At 40.9% G+C, this 17,809-nt stretch overlaps 1 protein-coding gene across 4 annotated transcripts in view; it reads left to right on the plus strand.

Annotated features, from left to right (window-relative positions):
- Positions 1–17,809, plus strand: part of LOC308466682 (alpha-2-macroglobulin-like protein 1) — a 106,516-nt gene that overhangs the window by 28,730 nt on the left and 59,977 nt on the right. For 3 of the 4 annotated variants that reach the window (XM_080987700.1, XM_080987697.1, XM_080987698.1), the window contains exons 3-5: positions 14,831–15,014; positions 16,993–17,043; positions 17,422–17,560. In XM_080987700.1, the coding sequence (XP_080843826.1) occupies positions 14,831–15,014; positions 16,993–17,043; positions 17,422–17,560 (374 nt within the window). Of the gene's footprint in view, positions 1–12,566; positions 12,719–14,830; positions 15,015–16,992; positions 17,044–17,421; positions 17,561–17,809 lie in introns of those variants that run through there. The other variant, XM_080987699.1, reaches the window with a different exon arrangement.

Raw genomic sequence — 17,809 nt, forward strand, 5'->3', positions numbered from 1 at the left:
CAGGCACACTGGGAGTGCAGATCTAGGTCTGGGTAAAGCAGGTACTCCACAACGACGTTGCTCCTGCAACCTGGGACCGGGCTGCCTGACCTTTATCTTCTTCTAAGGCCGGGGGCGGTCCCGGCCCCCAGGAGCCCCGCCTCTCTTGGCCTTAAGGCGAGCACTCCTCCTGGGAGAGACCAGTTCCCTTCGCCTCTCTGCCCTAAGCCTCTGCAGTTCAGGAGAGGCCGAAGGGTTACTGGGCCCCGGGGGAGGCTCACCTGTAGCCACTGAGTCCTCCAGCACCTCTGGGGCCAGAATGGTCTCACCTGGTGCCTGCCCCTGAGGATCTGGCACAGGTGCAGGCTCCTCAGCATCTAGGCCTTGCCCCAGTTCAGCCGGCCCTGGAGGCGGGGACTCCTGTGCCGGCTGGGATTCCTCCGGTTCACTCTCAGACTCGGAATCCCAGGCCATCACATCAAGATTGTGGCTTGTTTCACCCTACCATAATGTTATGAGTTTGTGGATCCCTGGATCCAGCCGGTGCTAAAATCTAAACAAAGCTATTTAAGTCAGGCTACCTTCCTATTTATTTATTTATTTATTTATTTTACAATAAGTTTTTATTGTTAAAATAATTCATCATTAATACACATATATTACAAATATACAAGCATACAAACATACATTTCATACAATCCTTAAAAGTGTTCAAACATACTTATACTCAATCCCACAAATAATTCCTTCTCCCATCACCATCCACCACCCTCACCCCACCTTTGTGTTAGACTTCCAATCTACTCAATTGCAATTTCTTTCCACTTCTATTACTTTATTTCACACACCTTTAACCTAATTCACACACCTTTAACCTAATTTCATACTTCTTTGTCTATTACACATTGTTATTTAGTATTTTTAGTATTTTAGTATTTTATTTAGTATATTTAGTATTTTATTTAGTATATATATCTTATTTAGTATTTCAGTATTTGAAATGGAACTTGTTTATTCTAATAGGAGTTCTGATTTTTCGATATGGTTTTGCAAGTATCTTTTAAACACCTTCCAGTCCCTATCTATCTTCTCTTTTGAGATCCTTCCAATTTCTCCCATTGTTTTGGATATATTGTAGTACTCCAATAATTTGGCAAGCCACTCTATTTTTGTCAGTACAATACCACTTTTCCAATTTTTTGCAATCAATAGCCTTGCGGCTACTGTTGCGTATAAATATAAGGTCTTGTCTTCTTCCTTTAGGCTTCCTGGTACTATTCCCAACAGAAAACCTTCTGGTGTTTTCCTAAATGAATATCTGAACATTTTTTTCATTTCGTTATATATTGTTTCCCAAAATGTTTAAACAATTCCACCATATACCGTATTTTTCGCTCTATAACACGCACCTGACCATAACACGCACGTAGTTTTTAGAGGAGAAAATCCGTAGGCATGCCACCCATAGGCATTCCCTCCATAACACGCACAGACATTTCCCCTTACTTTTTAGGAGGAAAAAAGTGAGTGTTATGGTGCAAAAAATACGGTATGTATCATAGTACCTTTTCCAGTGTTGCATCGGCAGCAGACATCGCTACAATTTTTATTCATTTCTGCTATTCTTTCAGGTGTTAAATACCATCTATGTTGTATTTTGAGGTAATTTTCTTTCAATATATAACACATAGTGAATTTCATATCTTCTTTCCACAATTTTTCCCATTGTTCAAACATAATATTTTCCCCAATATCTTGCGCCCATTTAATCATTGATGCTTTAACCAATTCATCCTTTGTTTCCCACTCTAAAATCAGATTATACAATTTAGATATATATTTTTATTTTTCTTGTATTACGTATTTATCAAATTTTGATATTTCTTTTTCAAATCCTAATTTTTTGTCTTTCGCTAATCTATACTTAATTTGAATATATTGGAACCAATCACTAATATGAGCTTTAATTTCTGTATAATCCTTTAATTCCAATTCTCTGTTTTCTTCCTTTAATACAATTTTATAGGTAGCCCAATTTTCTTTCATATTTAATTTTTTCACTGCGACAGTTTCTGCCGGCGATGCCCACCAGGGAGTTTTCGGTTCTAGGAGTCTTTTATATTTCTCCCATATTTTATATATAGACTTTCTGACTATATGCCCTAGGAAGCCTTTATGTACTTTGACTTTTTCATCTATTAGATAGGCATGCCATCCAAATCTCGTCTCTACTCCCTCTAAATCCAATACATCCGAGTCATCTAATTTGATCCATTCTTTTAGCCAGGTCAGACCCACTGCATCATGATATAACTCCATGTCAGGGAGACCAAGTCCTCCTCTCTCCTTCTTATCTATCATTATTTTGTGTTTTATTCTTGGCTTTTCCCCTGACCATACGAATTTAGCCAAATCTCTTTTCCAATTATTAAAACATTTATCTCCTCCTAGTATTGGGATACCTTGAAATAAAAACATCATCCTTGGTAATATGTTCATCTTTATTACCAATATTTTCCCTAGTAAGGAAAGATTTAATTTCCCCCATACTTGTAAATCATTTTTTATTTCATTCCATGTTTACCTATAGTTCTCATTACTTAAATCTATAGTGTTGTTAAATTTATTCCAAGATACCTTATTTTCTTTTTAATTTCCAATCCTGTAATTTCTTGTAATTTCACTTTATCTTTTTCTTCCATATTTTTCACTAATATTTTGGTTTTCCCATAGTTTAATTTGAATCCTGCTATTCTGCCATATTCATTTATGCATTCCAATATTCTAGGTGTACATTGTAGTGGATTTTTTGTTGTGATCATAACATCATCTGCAAAGGCTCTTAACTTATATCTTTTTTCACCAACTGCTATTCCTCTTTTTTGGTTGTCCTGCCTTATTTTCTTTAATAGAACCTTTAATACTATTATAAATAACATTGGGGATAGGGGGCATCCTTGTCTTGTACCTTTAAAGATGTTGATTTCATCTCCAAATTCTCCATTAATAATATTTTTTGCTTTCTGTTGGTTATATATTGCATTTATACCTTTTTGAAATTTTTCACCTAGACACAATTCTTTTAATAGTTTTTTCATAAATTCCCATGAGATTTTATCGAAAGCCTTCTCCGCATCGATTGAAATCAGGGCTGCTTGTTTATCTCTTCTTACTTGTAGATATTCCATTATGTCTATTATATTTCTAATATTATCCTTTATTTGTCTACCTTCCACAAATCCAGCCTGATTTTTATGTACTATTTTTCCTATAATTTTTTTCAACCTGTTAGCCAATAATCCTGCATAAATTTTATAATCCGAATTTAACAATGAAATGGGTCTATAATTTGAGACAGATTCCAAATCCGTACCTTGTTTTGGCAGGAGCGTTATATACGCTTGAGTCCAAGAGTCTGGAATATTCCCCTTCTCTACTGCTTCCTTTATTACTTCTTTTAGTGAGTTGATTAATTCATTTAACATTTCTTTGTAGTATTCTGCTGGTATGCCATCTGGATCTGGGGGTTTCCCTATTTTTAATTTTTGAATTGATTCCTTAATTTCTACGGTTGATATTGGTTCATTTAATAATTTATGGTCTTCTGCTATCTCTATTAATTTATTTCTCTTTATATATTCCTCTATTTCTTCTATTGGCACTTCATCTTTTTGATATAATTTTTTTGTAATATTTTTCAAATTCTTTTTTAATTTCTGTCATATCCCTTATTGTCCTCTCTTCTACTTTTATTTTTTTTATTAATTTTTCATTTCTTTGTTTCTTTAATTGCCAGGCAATGATCTTGCCTGGTTTATTTGCCCATTCAAAATTTTTATATTTCCAAAATTTGATTTGTTGTTCTACCTCCTGTTCTATAATTTTATTATATTCTACTCTCAGTAATTTAATTTTTTTTAAAATGATATTTATTGAAAATTTTTGAATTACAAAAGAAAACAAAGAAGAAAAAGAGAAAGAAAAAACAAAGAAAAAACAAACCACAGTCAAACAATACAGATTAATAAAAATCAAAATAAAAAATAGCACAACACGCTCAAAAAATAAAAATATACCACAAACATTTAAAAACAAATCCAATATTCTCAAATCCTTAACTGTCATTACCTTCTTTCTTTGACCTCCTCCTCCTCCTCCCTTTTTTTGTATCCTGGTTATTAATTGTCACAGCAAATCCTTTCCATACTTCATAATATTCTGTCATTACTTTACCTTACTCTATTTTAATCTTATCTTACTATAAAAACCTTAAAGCTTAAAACTTAAATCTTATTTTTACCAATTTCTCATAACCATAATATTCTTACATAATTCTTTAAACATTTTTGCTAAAGCCAAATAATTTCGTTCCAACATTTTTCTAACATTCATCAATTTTATAAAACAATCCTAATAAAAAAGTAACAAAAAAGAAACAATCCAATCTTCATCCAGCGTTTCTTCCTCCTGGTCCCGGGTTTTGTCAGTCCTTTCTATCTCATCAATCTAGCGCATTAACCTGGCAATCTTATGTCCGAGGCCCTTAAGTCCCTTCCATGTTCCTTCCGCAGCTCTTCTTCATATTTATAGCTGTATTTTCCTTTATCTCCTGCTCCTTTCACTCTTGGGAACTCCAGCTTGACAATGCTTTTGACCCATCTCGACAAATCAGCCCCTTTTCCATAGTCCAGACTAAGCTCCATGTGGTATTTAAGAACATGTTTCAAAGTCCCTCCAAAATTAAGAGCCCCCACAACCCCAAACATCTCACGGCCCATTGCCAGACTTTGAAAGTCCAAACCTCCCTGCATAGGGGGGTCTATCCAACCCCCCATTTCCAAACCAAACCAAACTTTATCTTTCCAAATCTGGCTTTTACCAAGTTCATTTGTCAAATCCAAGAATTCGTGTTCCTGCTGGGCCACAGCTCCCTCCATCTCTGGCGCCCAAGATTCAGAAACATCCTCTTCCTTCATCTGTTCTGTCAGGGCACACTCCTGATCTGATTCCTGGGTGAGCTCTATATAATTTCCCACTGCCTGTCCAAAATTTCTGATCGCATCAGTCATAAAATCCATCTTCTCATGTAGCTGTTCCAGTAGGGCACTTGTTTTACAGAAAACACACAACAGAGCTTCTGAATACATTGTCCTGCAAGGTCAGAAGTCTATTCCCACGATCGTAATCTGTGACAGCTGCAAGCTCCCCGATTCAGAATTGGTTACAGTTTCACAGGCTCCCTCTAGGGGAAGAACTTCTGTTTGTTCTTTTCTTTTAAAAACAGATCTAACAACAAAGTTTCCTTTTTCAGATATTTTGTCAATATTTGTTCCTTTAAGATGCGAAGGGGAACAATGGAGTCACTATGTTTCTCTTCTTTTAGCTATCTGTCAGAAACGTTTGTCTCTAGTCAATGAGCTTCAAAAAACGTCAGTCCTGACACCCCGCTCCAGGATCAAGACGGTGGAAAGTTACTTTGCTTTACACTCACTTCTGCAGGTTTAAACAGTCCGAAAAAAATCCCCCCTCTTCTCCTGCTTCCGAAGGGGGTTCAACAATTTAAAATGATGAAAGTTGATCCTTTACAAATGATTTTCAGAACTCTAGTTTGCCATGTCTTTGCTTTAATCTATCTACAAAGAAACGGAAGGCTGACTTCCTGTTTAGACCTTCCCATTTCAGTGCCAAATTAAAATAAACTTTTAAGTCCAATTTTCCTTTCAGCTCACAAATCCTTATTTAAAGTCCAATTGTCCGAAATTTAAGTACTCACAGGTGATTGTTTTAAAAGCCAAATTGTCCCAGGAAAAAGGCAGCGCTCTCCGGCAACGGCTGTGCGGCTTCACTCCACGGAAGAAGCAGTTGACTCTCAGCACCGCGCCACTTCCCCCTCTTCGCTCCGGAGCCCGTTAGTGGGTTCCTTTGCGGGTTGGGGGGGCGCTAAAGGTGCCCGCCGAGTCCCATGGTCACAGGCTTCATCCGCCTGTGATTTTTGAATGGGTCCCCGCTTCACCGTAGCGGAAAAGACCCGTTTCCCGTGGAGCTGGTCCCTCCAGATCAGAGGGAGTCCGCCATTACCGATGGCGCCACCCCGGAAGTCTTAATTTCTTGATTTAATCTCTCTTTATTTTTGCTTGCATAGGCCAATTTTTCCTTCCTTTTAATTTCTTCTAAAAGCTCCCTTTTCTTTTTTTCTTTATTCTTATATGCTATTGAGTTTTGTTGTATGAAATATCCCCTAACAACTGCCTTCCCAGCATCCCACACTGTTTTAACATCTGTCCCTTTCCTCCAATTGTTTTCAAAATATTCCTTCATCAACTTTCTGGCTCCTTGTATTACTTTTTGGTTTTTTAATAAGAAAACATTCATTCTCCACCTTTTTTCCCCTTTCTCCTCTTTTCCTTTAAGAGTTAATGATACTGGATTGTGATCTGTAAGTGTTTTTGGTAATATTTCGGCATTCTCTGCTTCAATTGTCATATCCTTAGTAATCCATATACTGTCGATTCGACTATACGAATTTTTTGGTTCTGAGAAATATGTGAACTCCTTTTCGACAGGATATTTATATCTCCATATATCCACTAAATCAAAAATCTTTACCATTTCCACAAAGCTTTTTGGCAGCTTCCCTTCATTTCCCCCCTTCTTCTTCTGCGATCTATCCAATTCTGGTTCCATTACTCCATTTAAATCCCCTAACACAATAATTCTCATATCTATATATTCCATTAATAATGATCTTACTTTAACATAGAATTCTGATTTTCTTTTATTTGATCCATAGATTCCTGCTACCACAATTGGTTCCCCCTCTAGTGATATTTTGACTATTACAATCCTCCCCTCTTTATCTTCATATAACAATTCTGGTTCATATTTGCTTTTAACATACATTACAACCCCCCTTTTTTCTTACATCAGATGCGATGAATTCTTCCCCTAGCTTTGGTTTTACTAATAGTCTTTTATGCTTAGTGTGGGTTTCTTGTAAACAAGCAAGGTCCCACTTCTGCCTCTCTAAGATACGTTCTATTTTCTGCCTCTTCCTCCTATTATTTAAACTATTTACGTTCCAAGATAACAATTTAAATTTCATTCATTATTAGTTAAAAAATTATAAAGTTAGTGGAAAGAGTTTAAATTATCTGCAGTGGTAAAGGAGAAGGGTTTTGTAATAGTTATTGGTCTGATTATTTACCACTGGCGTAGTTCTTTATCTTTCCACCCTTTGCTGAGCTCTTTCTTCTTCTTCTGCCTCATCCGATAGCTCTCCCTTTCTTCCTTCCTCATTTCTTACTTCGCTTTTCCCTCCTCCTAATTCTCCTTGATACTTCCTCCAAAACATATCTGCTTCCTCAAATGTCTCAAATCGTCTTCTTTTTCCTTTAAAGTTGAAGGAAATCCCCACTGAGTATTCCCATCTGAAGGATATTGATTTGGCCTTTAGTGCTTTTGTTAGAAATTGGAATTGCTGTCTCTTTTTTATCAGCCTGGATGGGACCTCCCGTAAAATTTTTATTTCCTTTCCCTCTATGGTTAATTTGTTCTTACTCTTTGCTTGGAAGATCTTATCTTTCATCCAATTCGATGTGAATACAATGATGCAGTCTGCCGGCCATTTGTTCATTTTTGCTTTCCTTGAGTTCACGCTGAAGATTTTCTCTGTTCTATTATGTCTTTTTCCTGTAAATGTAGCCACTTTGCTAAAGTTTCAGTCATCTTCTTCCAAATATCCTCCTTCTCCTCTTCTGGAAAATTTCTGAATCTCAAAGTCTTCTCTTTAATCTGCATCTGTATCATTGCTAGCGCATCCCCAGTAGCTTCCTGGATTGCTTTTTGTTCCTCCATCTCCTTTTTCGATTTGTCCATTTCTTTTCTTTGTTCCCTTTGTTCTTTGCTAATTTTCTTCACCATCTCTTCCATTTGTTGATTTTTATTCTTAATTTCTTGTACTTTCTTATCTGTCTCCTTCATTCCTTCTAAGACTTCTGTTAATTTTTCCTTTATTTCTTCATTTTCTTTTTCATTTTTTATTGTGTTTTCTAATTTTTCTAATTTCCCATCAATTGTATTGATTTTTTCTTCCAACTCTCTTCTCAATCCTCCCACGTCCAGTTTCAAACTAATAATAAGCTCCCTCAAATCATTTCTTCAAGGCCTGAGTTTCTTCTTAATTGTTGCTGTTGACTTCCAGTTCCAGTTGTTTGTTTTTTAATTGCATGAGACATTTTGCGTTCTCTTTTTCAACCACCAGATGTCCTTCTATTGTTTCAATTTTCCTTTATTACTGCTTTTCCTACTTTGTCCACTGGGTGTCACTGTGTTCTTATTTACTCAGCTTGCCAGCTTCTGCCCTCCTTTAATCCTCTCTTTCACTATTTTGTCTTCGTCACTTCCTCCTTCTTCCTCCTTCTTGATGATTACTCAGCGTCTTCAGATCCTCGACGCCATCTTATCTTATCTGTTAAATTCCCCTCCTTTCCCCCACAGCATCCCTTATTCCTTTGTCCTTATCTTTCCTTCAAGGACATTCAGTTTCAAAGCAGCTGCTTTACTCCACCCAGCTCCAACAATAGGCAGCCTGCACCGCTTTGCACTTTGTAGTAAGTCCGTTTCAGATAGTGTGCCTTTCAAATAGTTTAATTGCAATCTGAGTGATTTCTTCACACTCTCTCCATATTTTTTCTGTTCTTCTGACTTCCCTTTACTTTTGTGGTAGCATTACTTCTCCGCTACTTTTACTCTTTATCTTGTTTTGGGTTTACTCGCTCCGTGAGGGATTTCCCCCCCCCCTGAGTCCCCCCCCCTTGTCTTATTTCCTTTTAGGTTTTATTGCTGCTGCTACCACTTTACGTTTATTTTAATATAGAAATAGAGATTTTACCATCTTGTCGCTGCTTCAGTGATGTGAGGCTTTTCACCGGTCTGTTTGATGTTCTTCTCTGTGCCTGGATTCCCCCCCACCTCAGCCGTTTTTTTCTTTTGGCGAGGGGTGCCGGGACTCCAAAAAGACACTGCCAAAGTTCCTTTGACTTGAGCTTCCTTCCAAGCCTTTTCAGGGGTCGTTTAGCCAAACGTTGCCCCTCACAGTACTAGTGTACGCCCTGACCTGCTTACTGCAGTCAGAGCTCACACTGTTGCAGCTGTGGTAAAAGCGGAAGTCAGGCTACCTTCCTATTTGGAAGGAGAGTTCCTGAAGCTGAGGCTCCAATACTTTGGCCACCTCATGAGAAGAGAAGACTCCCTGGAAAAGACCCTGATGTTGGGAAAGATGGAGGGCACAAGGAGAAGGGGATGACAGAGGATGAGATGGTTGGACAGTGTTCTCGAAGCTACTAATTTGAGTTTGACCAAACTGCAGGAGGCAGTGGAAGATAGGAGTGCCTGGTGTGCTCTGGTACATGGGGTCATGAAGAGTTGGACATGACTAAACAACAACAACAAACAACAACCTTCCTATGTTATGGTAATCACCTGGGAGATGGAGCCATTAATCACCTGGAAGATGGAGCCATTAAGAGAACAAAGGGTCAAGGGATCAACAGATAAAGCAAGAGTTTAGGGAATCAGTGATGTGACCTATAGAGAGAGAGAGAGTCAGAGAGCAATGTGAAGAACTAGGCCTTAGAGGGTTATGGGTTATGTGAGCTAGCAGCTGGATGCGACAACAAAAAACCCTGCAAGCTGGAAAGCCAGAGAAGCGGAGCACAATGTTTGATTCCTGTTTGAATCCAAGGCTGCAACTATGAGAGAAACAAGACCCTCTTGGAGCCCCTCCATCATAGGCTCACGTTGTCTATATGTGTAAATAAACCATATGCCATAATGACACCACAGTCTCTGTTGTGCCTCATTTTCAAAAGGAAACAAGAATCCCGGGTATGCACCTGGAATCTTGCACAGTAGTACCTTGGTTTGCAACCGTTTTGGATTACAACTGTTTTGGATTACAACCACGTCAATCCCGGAAGTGTGTGTCCCTTTTTTTGGATTACAACCCATTTTTTGGGGGGGAGGCCCCACTGGCGAAAGTGCGCCTTGGGTTACAACCTGTTTTGGTTTACAACCGGACCTCCGGAATGGATTACGGTTGTAAACCAAGGTACCACTGTAATCCATTCCAAAAGACTGTTTGACTTCCAAAATGTTTGAAAACCGAAGCATTTACTTCCAGGTTTCGGCATTCAGAAGCTCTCGGCTTCCAAGATGTTTGAAAACCGAGGTACCGCTGTACTCCAAATGGGATGCAATTAAAGTGTGTTTTACTGCGGCCAAATCAGACATCTCAAGGAAGGGGCGCAGTTGCCACACTAGCTTTATAACTGTGCAAATGCCCTCCTGGCCACCACAGAGACCTGGTTATCTAGGAGCACACCTAAACTGCAAACCTGTGTCTGCAGTGTGACCCCCATCCAGCCCAGGCTCAATCCCTATTCCCCGTTCTGCCTTCTGACTATCTTTATTTCCTTGGAACCATAGGAGCTGACTCCTAGGGGGCCAAGGTCCCTTTGCTCCCACCCAATAAAATATTTGAAGGGGCTTCCCCCACAAAAAAGTTGATGGGAATTGCCATTCAAGTGGTGTGCACCTGTGATTGATTATGCAGGGCAGGGATTTCCTGGCTCCACTGAATGTTTTATTCAAGTTGGTACCCCTGCTTGGAACACTACCGTTTGTTCCATTTTAACTCTTCCGACCATCTCTTTCTGGATCCCCAACCAGCTTCCTGTCTGTCAGAAGACTGGCCCTCAGTCTATAAATGCTAATGTTTCTATAGGAGCCTGCTGTGAGGGACTTTATCAAAGCTTTTTGAAACATCTGTGGGGGATTGAACCTGAAGGCTTCACCTTGATGCCAATCTTGATATAGTAACTGGGAGTCACTGACCCACTGTACTTTCCAGCTATGTTTAACTGACCTTCTCAGCAAGTATAAAGTTCACATTTCTAAATCTGTTCCAAGACATACAGTCACATAGATCCCGGATCATTATATAAACTTCCATAAACAGCAGGCTGAGAGTAAACGAGCCTGATGTTACTGCTGATTTTTGTGGGATGAAATGCACAGCTATGTCAAGTGCTGGATTTTCCTGCACTCCAACATTTTTATCCCTTGATTTTGATTCCCAAACCGGAAATGTACCGTACTTTTCCGTATATAATGCGCCCCATGTATAAGACAACCCCCACTTTTTAGCATGATCTTTATTGGAAAAAACCTAGTCTTATACTTGGAAAAGTACGGTAGGTAGTTTTCAGGCAGATGTTCCCTTACATTCTGGAGTTGAAAGGACATAACATATTTCCAGAAGGACAGCAATGCGCAATCCCAGCCATGTTTATTCAGATGCAAGTCCTATATTTACTCAAGTCTAATGCACCATCAAATCTAATGTTCACCCGATTTTTCATAGCCTAATTTGGAAAAAAAGGTGTGCATTAGACTCAAGTAAATATGCTATATCTGAAATAACTACTGGTGGCTTTTCTGTTGTTCCTCAAAACAGCACATCCTTATGTACACATAACTGAAAATAGAATCTATCCATCTATCTATCTATCTATCTATCTATCTATCTATCTATCTATCTCTATCTATCTATCTATCTATCTATCTATCCTGTAAGTCCTTCCAGCAGCACTGGCTTCCATTGTCCCTGGAATCTGCATTCGTGACGCTTTCCCCCTCCCTCCTCCTTTGCATAAGGAACTCTGAGACTGGTAGTTCTCAGGAAAGCATGTCACACAGGGAAAAATCTCTATGTCCCTTGAACTACAACAGCCCAGTTTAACTGTACAGACACCCTCTCTCTTGGTTCTAAATAAGGGCTTGGGGGGGGGGTTGCTCCTTGCCAGGGTGGTGTGGTGGTTAAGAGTGGTAGTCTCGTAATCTGGTGAACCGGGTTCGCGTCTCCGCTCTTCCACATGCAGCTGCTGGGTGACCTTGGGCTAGTCACACTTCTCTGAAGTCTCCCAGCCTCACTCACCTCACAGAGTGTTTGTTGTGAGGGAGGAAGGGAAGGAGATTGTGAGCCACTTTGAGACTCCTTCGGGTAGTGATAAAGCGGGATATCAAGTCCAAACTCTTCTTCTTCTCTTCTCGTCAAATACTGTACATTGTTTGTTCTGCTCCAACACTATTTTTGCCGTATTCTAGCAAGTGGGTGGTGTGGTGGTCTAAACCACTGAGCCTCTTGGGCTTGCCAGTTGGAAGGTCAGCGGTTCAAATCCCCGTGATGGGGTGAGCTCCTGTTGCTCTGTCCCAGCTCCTGCCAACCTAGCAGTTCGAAAGCACGCTAGTGCGAGTAGATAAATAGGTGCTGCTGCAGCAGCAGGAAGGTAAATGGCGTATCCGTGTCACAGATATTCCATGAGTCTCTCTGCATGCTGCCCTTTGCATTGCTCAATTCAGATGCATCTCAAAGTCAAACTGCACCAAATTTTTCGCAATGCCCTATTGACAAGAAATTATCGGCTGTATTAGCTGCATGATGCTGCCTTGTCATCATAGACATTGGAGAGGACGTTGATTACTTAGCAAAGTAAATACAGTAAATACAGGGGTGGACCCACGAAGGGATCACTAGGAGGGTATTTAGATCTCTGCATCTCCAGTGCTGGGTGTCTGGAGAACCAGCCTGTGCTGCCCATCACAGCTCAGCCATGGGGGCAGCCCCACTTCTCTGTGCCTTGACTGTACTCTCACTCACAGCTCCAGTCATATCGGACCCGTAAGATTTTAATTTTCCATTTCTCTTTGCTCAGCCAGTTTCATAGTGGAATAGGAGTGCAGACGGGCACAAAAACTTAAGGAATATGAGGAAATGGCAAAACTTACCTGAAGAATAAGAAATCAAGATAACAAACTCTTTATAAAAGAATGGAAATGGTTTATTGAATATTTGCAGATAAATTGTAAACAGATAAAAACATTAGCAGTGTTACTGTAATAACCTGCAGTTTCACGAGAGTATATATTTATAGCAGACAATTAAAGGAGTAACTTAAATGAATTTGGATATGCAGAAGATATGAAATAATAAATTTAAGGAACCGCAGAAAGAGGGGGGAGGGAAGCCAAATTTTGAAATGTTAAATGGATTGTAAAGTTAATGAGATGCATAAATTTGAAAAGTATAAATAAAAAACTAAATAGAAAGAAAGAATGCAGATGGGCACATGGGGCAAAGAGTGACAATGCTGAACTCCCTTTCATATGTGGGTCGCATTGGCTCAGGTTATCTTCCTCACAGAGGCAGATTTTAGAGCACTTTCAGGCACCGGGTTTAAATTGACTTGTTGAATTGCTTTGAATGGAGAACCTCCAGGTATTCTGCTCCCAGGCATGCAGCTCTGTTTTATGCACGTTTACTCAGAAACAATTTCCACTGAATGACATAGAAGTCTGCTTGTTGCTGGAGCTAATTCTATAGCTTAACTGTATGCTGTGGGGAGTTATTTCTTGCAACATTCAGCTCTGTTGGGTTCTAGGAGAAAACTTTCCCCACACCATACATAATCTAAACTAATCTCCTGCCCCAATTTTGTGACTTTCCCTCATGCCTAACCTTTAAGCTGAGCCTGGATAGCTCAGGTGGTTAGGGCATGATGCTGATAACACCAGGGTTGCAGGTTTGATCCCTGTGTGGGGCAGCTGCGTATTCCTGCATTTTGGGGAGTTAGTCTAGATCAGGGGTTGTTAGCCTGGTCCCTACTGCCCACTAGTGGGTGTTTCAGGATTCTAGGTGGGCGGTAGGGGGTTCTCTACGGCACAAGCTGAATCTTCCTTCCATTGAGGCTGGTGGGCGGTAAGGAAATTTTACCATCAAGAAAGATGGATTAGTAGGCAGTAGGTATAAAAAGGTTGACTACCCCTGGTCTAGATGATCATCAGGGTCCCTTCCAGCTCTAATTCTTCCAACTCTAATTCCAATTCTATAATTCTAATTTATCTGCCACACCCTGCAGCTGCCCAGGAGGATTGCATCCCTCACCCAATTACAAAAAAAGTTTTTATTTTAGGTTGTTTTGTTTGTTTGCTTCAGTTTATTGTTTGGCCAAAGGCCTTAGCAATTACTGAGTAATGTCCCCCCCCGCCCCCGATAAGGGACTATAACTTAATCAAAATCTTGCCAGGGATACAATGAGACTTGTAATGTGAAATGAACTTTGGTATCCATGATTATATAACAGATGGATAACGGTAAAAGAAAAAGAATATTTTTGGGGAGAAATGGAACCCATGGAGGGAAGGGAAGAGGTCTGAAGGTTCGAAAGAACCTTTTCTTTTTATGATTTGAAATGGTTAAAGTTATTATGTATAAAGGTAAAGAGACCCCTGACCATTAGGTCCAGTCGTGGCTGACTCTGGGGTTGCAGCGCTCATCTCGCTTTACTGGCCAAGGGAGCCGGCGTACAGCTTCTGGGTCATGTGGCCAGCAGGACTAAGCCACTTTTGCCAAACCAGAGCAGCGCACGGAAATGCTATTTACCTTCCCGCCGGAGTGGTACCTATTTATCTACTTGCACTTTGACGTGCTTTCGAACTGCTAAGTTGACAGAAGCAGGGACCGAGCAACGGGAGCTCACCCTGTCGCGGGGATTCGAACCGCCGATCTTCTGATCGGCAAGTCCTAAGCTCTGTGGTTTAACCCACAGTGCCACCCATGTTATGTATAAATTAATGTAAAACTAATAATTTTTTTAAAAAATAAAATAACTTAATTAAAATTGTCTGGATCCCACAGAGCAACTTTGCAACAACTGCTAAAGTACAATTTCTCCAAAACTGTCAGGAAAGACCTTACAGCTCATAGGATGTCCCCCTCTCTTTTCTCTCGCAGCCGCTATCTGGTGGCCTTCCCAGCAATCATCCGCCATCCCAATACAGAAAAGTTTTGTGTGCAACTGATGTCCCTGCCAGAGACGGGCCACCTGACAGTGACGTTAGAGATGACGTTGCAGAACCACACCCTGCTGGAGAAGGATGTGGAGAAGCCAGGGACCCACGAATGCATCAGCTTCCAGGCAAGTTTCATCCGTTGCAAGCCACTCAGTAGAAGATGCTCTCGCTTCTTAGCTAGATAAGGGCAGCGGGTCACAGTGAAGGACGGAACAAGGCAGCACACTAGCTATGGTAGAGATTGCCATCGCTGCAGTGAACCCCTCCTAAGGCTTAGGACAACACACCACGTGAGTTGGTGCCATGATCGTATGGCGAGTTGCCCCAGCCCAACCCATGTAAACCTATGGCAAGAAGTGGGGGGCAGGGTAGGTGACAGATAATATTGCAGGGGCAACAGTTTATCTGTGGAAATAGTCATATCAGTGTCCGGTCGAAGGTCCAGCAATATAATAATAATAATAATAATAATAATAATAATAATAATAATAATTTTATTATGTATACCCTGTCCAGCCACTCTGGGCAGCTTACAACACATAAAAAATTGTAAAACATTAGACATTAAAAATTTCCCGATACAGGGTTGCCTTCAGATGTCTTCTAAAAGTCAGATAGTTGTTTATTTCCTTGACATCTGATGGGAGGGCGTTCCACAGGGTGGGCGCCACTACCGAGAAGGCCCTCTGCCTGATTCCCTGTAACCTCACTTCTCGCAGTAAGGGAACCACCAGAAGGCCCTTGGTGCTGGAGCTCAGCGTCCGGGCTGAATGATGGGGGTGGAGACACTCCTTCAGGTATACTGGGCTGAGGTTGTTTAGGGCTTTAAAGGTTGGCACCAAAACTTTGAATTGGGCTCAGAAACGTACTGGGAGTGACAGCTTGCATTCATCCAAGCACTTTCCTGTCCCCATTTTCTAGCCAAAACAGCTGATCTCCCCCCCCCCCCGAATATTATCCTATTATTGCAAGTAAGGTCGCAAATGCTTTGAACCCAAGATAATTGTTATGAGCTCATCTGCCCACACAGATGTTTGTTTTACATGTCTTTAACTGCAACGGCTGTTAGAATGTTCCAGCTGTTATAGGATGCTTTAAAAATGTGGACATGTTTGCTGTTTCAGGAGGAAGGATGGGATATAAATTCAATAAATAAAATATCAGTGTAAGTTGTTTGGGGCAAACACCCATAGCCTGAAAGAGAAAGGACGGAAAAAGCTCTGACTAGCTGCCTGTGAATTCCGATGCAGTGAAGTCATCATCTATTTCTGCATTCAAAATGGATGTTGAAAATCTACACCCCTCAGCTTAGCTGTCGCTTATGTTTTTTAAACTGGATGGAAGCGGGTTCGAGGGAAAGCAAACCAACCAGCAGTATTTCTCAGGAATTACAGGGTTCAGATGGATTGCTGCTCACGCCATGTGTACTCGGTTTCAAACACTAGTGGCGAGAGCACGTTGGAGCCAGAGTAAATGGTAATTGTTACACATCCTCAGAACCACTTCCAGGCAAATAGGCAAGTTCCTGTTTACAAGCCTGTTTCATGTGGATGTATTTATTGTGGACCAATCTGAACGTGTTCTGAGGTCAAAAATAGCTGGGCGTACCTTTAAAAATAAAACCAACGCTGCCAAGTAATGTACAGTGGTACCTCGGGTTAAGTACTTAATTCATTCCGGAGGTCCGTACTTAACCTGAAACTGTTCTTAACCTGAAGCACCATTTTAGCTAATGGGGCCTCCTGCTGCCGCTGTGCTGCCGGAGCACGATTTCTGTTCTTATCCTGAAGCAAAGTTCTTAACCTGAAGCACTATTTCTGGGTTAGCAGAGTCTGTAACCTGAAGCATGTGTAACCTGAAGCGTATGTAACCCGAGGTACCACTGTATTAGAATTTTATTTAGGTGCATTTTTGAATTTGATTGTGATAATATGATTAACGTTCAATAGTTGTGATTCCTGCATTGCAGGGGGCTGGACTAGATGACCCTTGGTGTCCCTGCCAACTCTACAATTCTATGATTCTATGGCACAGGTGAAGTTCTGTGTGAATTTTACTTTTCTCCCCTCTTTTTCGTCCACCAATCAGTTTCTTTCTCTTTAGGTCCCAGCCTTTGTTCCCAGGAAGAAGCCAATGGAAGAACATCAATCACCCGTAAGTCTTTGCTGCTGCTTCCAACCATTCCTTCATTCTGATCACTGGAAGGATTCGCGTAACAGAAGAGGGAGAGACTGTATGAACAACTCGGGAGGAAGAGGGAAAAGTGAGGCGGAGGGGGGAGGAAATGGGGTGGCAGAGACAAGGATGGAGGAGCAAACCACAGTGTGTCTGGGCAGAGAGGGAAGCAAAGAAGGCTTTTGTGTGTGGATAATAAAGGGAAGAATTTTTGATCTTGTTTCCCTATTTCCTGGGGAGAAGAGGATCACAATTTTGGATGGATGCTCCGGTATCTTCTCCAGCTGCAAAATATGCTTCTCTCCTCAGTCCTCCTGCTGTTGAAACAGTTTTTCCCCCCTCCTTTATGTTGTGAAGGAAGAATTGGCCAGGGTGCATGTCATAATACGAGCGGGTGACAGCATCTTTGAGGAAAGGAAGAAGGTGCTGGTTCAGGACGCTTATGTCAGGCATATTATAGAGCCAGACAAGCCCTTTTACAAGCCTGGAGAGACAGGTAGGCATGACCATACCCCCCAACATTTCTCTGATGAAAACAGGGATGTCCTATTCCATGATAAAGGGACGCGGGTGGCGCTGTGGTCTAAACCACTGAGCCTAGGGCTTGCTGATCAAAAGGTTGGCGGTTCGAATCCCCGTGACGGGGTGAGCTCCCGTTGCTTGGTCCCAGCTCCTGCCAACCTAGCAGTTCGAAAGCATGCCAAAAAGTGCAATGTTGGTGTTCCGTTGCGCCAGAAGCGGCTTA

The sequence above is a fragment of the Podarcis pityusensis genome (assembly GCF_964106645.2).
Source record: "Podarcis pityusensis genome assembly, chromosome: 17".
Taxonomy (NCBI): domain Eukaryota; kingdom Metazoa; phylum Chordata; class Lepidosauria; order Squamata; family Lacertidae; genus Podarcis; species Podarcis pityusensis.